Below are 2344 nucleotides of genomic sequence, written 5' to 3'. Positions count from 1 at the left end.
AAACTAACTGAAGAGGTAAAGGAGAACCAGAACCCTATTACATGTCATCATGTTGAATGGCAGAATGTTGTGACATGGAAGGGAAGGCCTGCTAAGTGCTACTAAATTAAGGAATAGAAATGAACCTCTGGGAAGCAGTAAGTTTTGCCACCACAGGAAGCTTGGGCAAATGGCAGATAAAGGTGGCTGAACGCTTAGAAGGAAAAATAAAAACCAGAATTCCATAGTAATTTTTTGTAGACCCGAATCTGATGTGGATTATTTCAGAAGATTGTACATGAAACTTGGTAAAGCATGGTGGCTCATGATGAGATTGGAAGTTTCCTGCCTATTAAAAGGACTATTCGTGTCCTAGATGTTAATAATCAGTCCTTTAGAGAACAAGAGGAGCCAAGCAACAAAAGAGTTCGATCTCTGGCTCGAGTCTCATCTTTGGCAAATTTAATCTCTCCTGTGAGAAATGGAGCAGTCAAACGTTTTGGTCAAACAATACAGTCATTTACACTTCGTGGTGACAACAGATCTCCTGCTTGTGCCCAGAAATCATTTAGCAGGGCTACTGTCCCAACTCCTTCTAAAAGAAGAAACAGTGTACGATGGTCAGAGATGTTAGATATCAACATGAAAGAATCTTTAACCACCAAAGAAATCAAACGTCAGGAGGCAATATATGAAATGCTCCGAGGAGAACAGGATTTAATTGAGGATCTTAAGCTTGCCAGAAAGGCCTACCATGATCCCATGTTGAAGTTATCTATCATGTCTGAGGAAGAACTCACACATATATTTGGAGATTTAGATGCTTACATACCTCTGCACGAAGATCTGTTGGCAAGATTAGGAGAAGCCACAAAGCCAGATGGGACAGTAGAGCAAATTGGTCATATTCTTGTGAATTGGTTGCCAGGTTTAAATGCTTATAGAGGATACTGCAGTAACCAGCTTGCAGCTAAAGCTCTTCTTGATCAGAAAAAACAAGATGCAAGAGTTCAAGATTTCCTTCAGCGTTGTCTTGAGTCTCCTTTCAGTAGGAAGTTAGACCTCTGGAGCTTCCTGGACATTCCTCGAAGTTGCCTAGTCAAATACCCCTTGCTGTTAAAAGAAATCCTCCGACATACACCCAAAGACCACACTGATATAAAACCTCTAGAAGAAGCTCTATTGGTAATACAAGGAGTACTCTCTGATATCAACTTGAAGAAAGGAGAATCAGAATGCCAATATTATATTGACAAATTGGAATATCTGGATGACAAACAGAAGGATCCTAGGATTGAAGCTAGCAAGGTGTTGCTTTGCCATGGAGAACTGAAGAATAAAAATGGACATAAACTCTATATTTTCTTGTTTCAAGATATCCTTGTCTTGATTCGTCCTGTTATACGCAATGAACGCCACTCTTACCAAGTATACCGTCAGCCTATTCCTGTTCAGGAGCTGGTTTTAGAGGACCTACAAGATGGTGATGTGAGAATGGGAGGTTCCTTTAGAGGTGCTTTTAGCAACTCAGACAAAGCTAAAAATATCTTCAGAGTTCGTTTCCGGGACCCTTCTCCAGGGCAGTCCCATACTTTACAAGCTAATGATGTGTTCCATAAGCAACAGTGGTTCAATTGTATCCGAACTGCCATTGCCCCCTTTCATCAGACCACCAGTCCAACAGAGTTTAAGGGTTTGTCGGAGCTCAATAAGAGGTGTGAAAAGAACAACCCTTTGGCATCACACATCAAAACCCAAAGGAAGTCATCAACACTTTTTGGTCTCATTCCTCTGGAAGTAGATGAAAATTCCCCTGAATGTATTCCCAGCATAGCTATACATGAAAGCTCCACAGGTATAAAAGCACACAGAATACAATCTGGGTCCCAAAAAGCCCAAGAGAAGGCCCAGCTGAATGATAAAAGGAAAGAGACTTTGGTATAAAGGGAATCCATGTACCAACTGAAGAAAAGACTGTTTATAAATGTGTATATATATTTTTTTTCATGTAATGTGAACATGCTAAGGTTACTTTGTCCTGATGTGTTGGTTTTTTAATGGCAGCTACTAATAACTCTGTTAAACTATGGTCTGTTTTTTAAAGAATATAGAATTTATATTTTCTTAATTTGGCCTATAAGTTGGCCATTTTTAAAGCTTAGCACAATTAGATGGGAAGTCTAAAAGGCAGATTGTTCATAAGTTCTGATCTACTCTGTTTTTTTCTCTTTTCAAATATTTTTCCCAATTATAATCAAAAACAATTTTTACCATTTATTTTTTAAAATGTTAAGTTCCAAATTCTCCCCCTTCTTTCTTCCTTCTTTCCCCTTCTTAGTGAGAAAGCAAGAAATTTGATATAGCT

At 38.9% G+C, this 2344-nt stretch overlaps 1 protein-coding gene across 1 annotated transcript; it reads left to right on the top strand.

Moving 5' to 3' along the window:
• Positions 1–143: 143 nt before the first annotated feature.
• LOC123256356 (neuroepithelial cell-transforming gene 1 protein-like) lies at positions 144–1923 on the top strand. The gene has a single exon (XM_044684990.1). It carries the CDS (start codon positions 295–297, stop codon positions 1921–1923), a length of 1629 nt encoding a protein of 542 aa, XP_044540925.1. The 5' UTR covers positions 144–294.
• Positions 1924–2344: the final 421 nt, after the last annotated feature.

Source organism: Gracilinanus agilis, unplaced genomic scaffold (assembly GCF_016433145.1).
Source record: "Gracilinanus agilis isolate LMUSP501 unplaced genomic scaffold, AgileGrace unplaced_scaffold58117, whole genome shotgun sequence".
Lineage (NCBI taxonomy): Eukaryota > Metazoa > Chordata > Mammalia > Didelphimorphia > Didelphidae > Gracilinanus > Gracilinanus agilis.
Note: the sequence above shows the minus strand (reverse complement) of the source record. Positions and strands in the feature narration are given on the sequence as shown.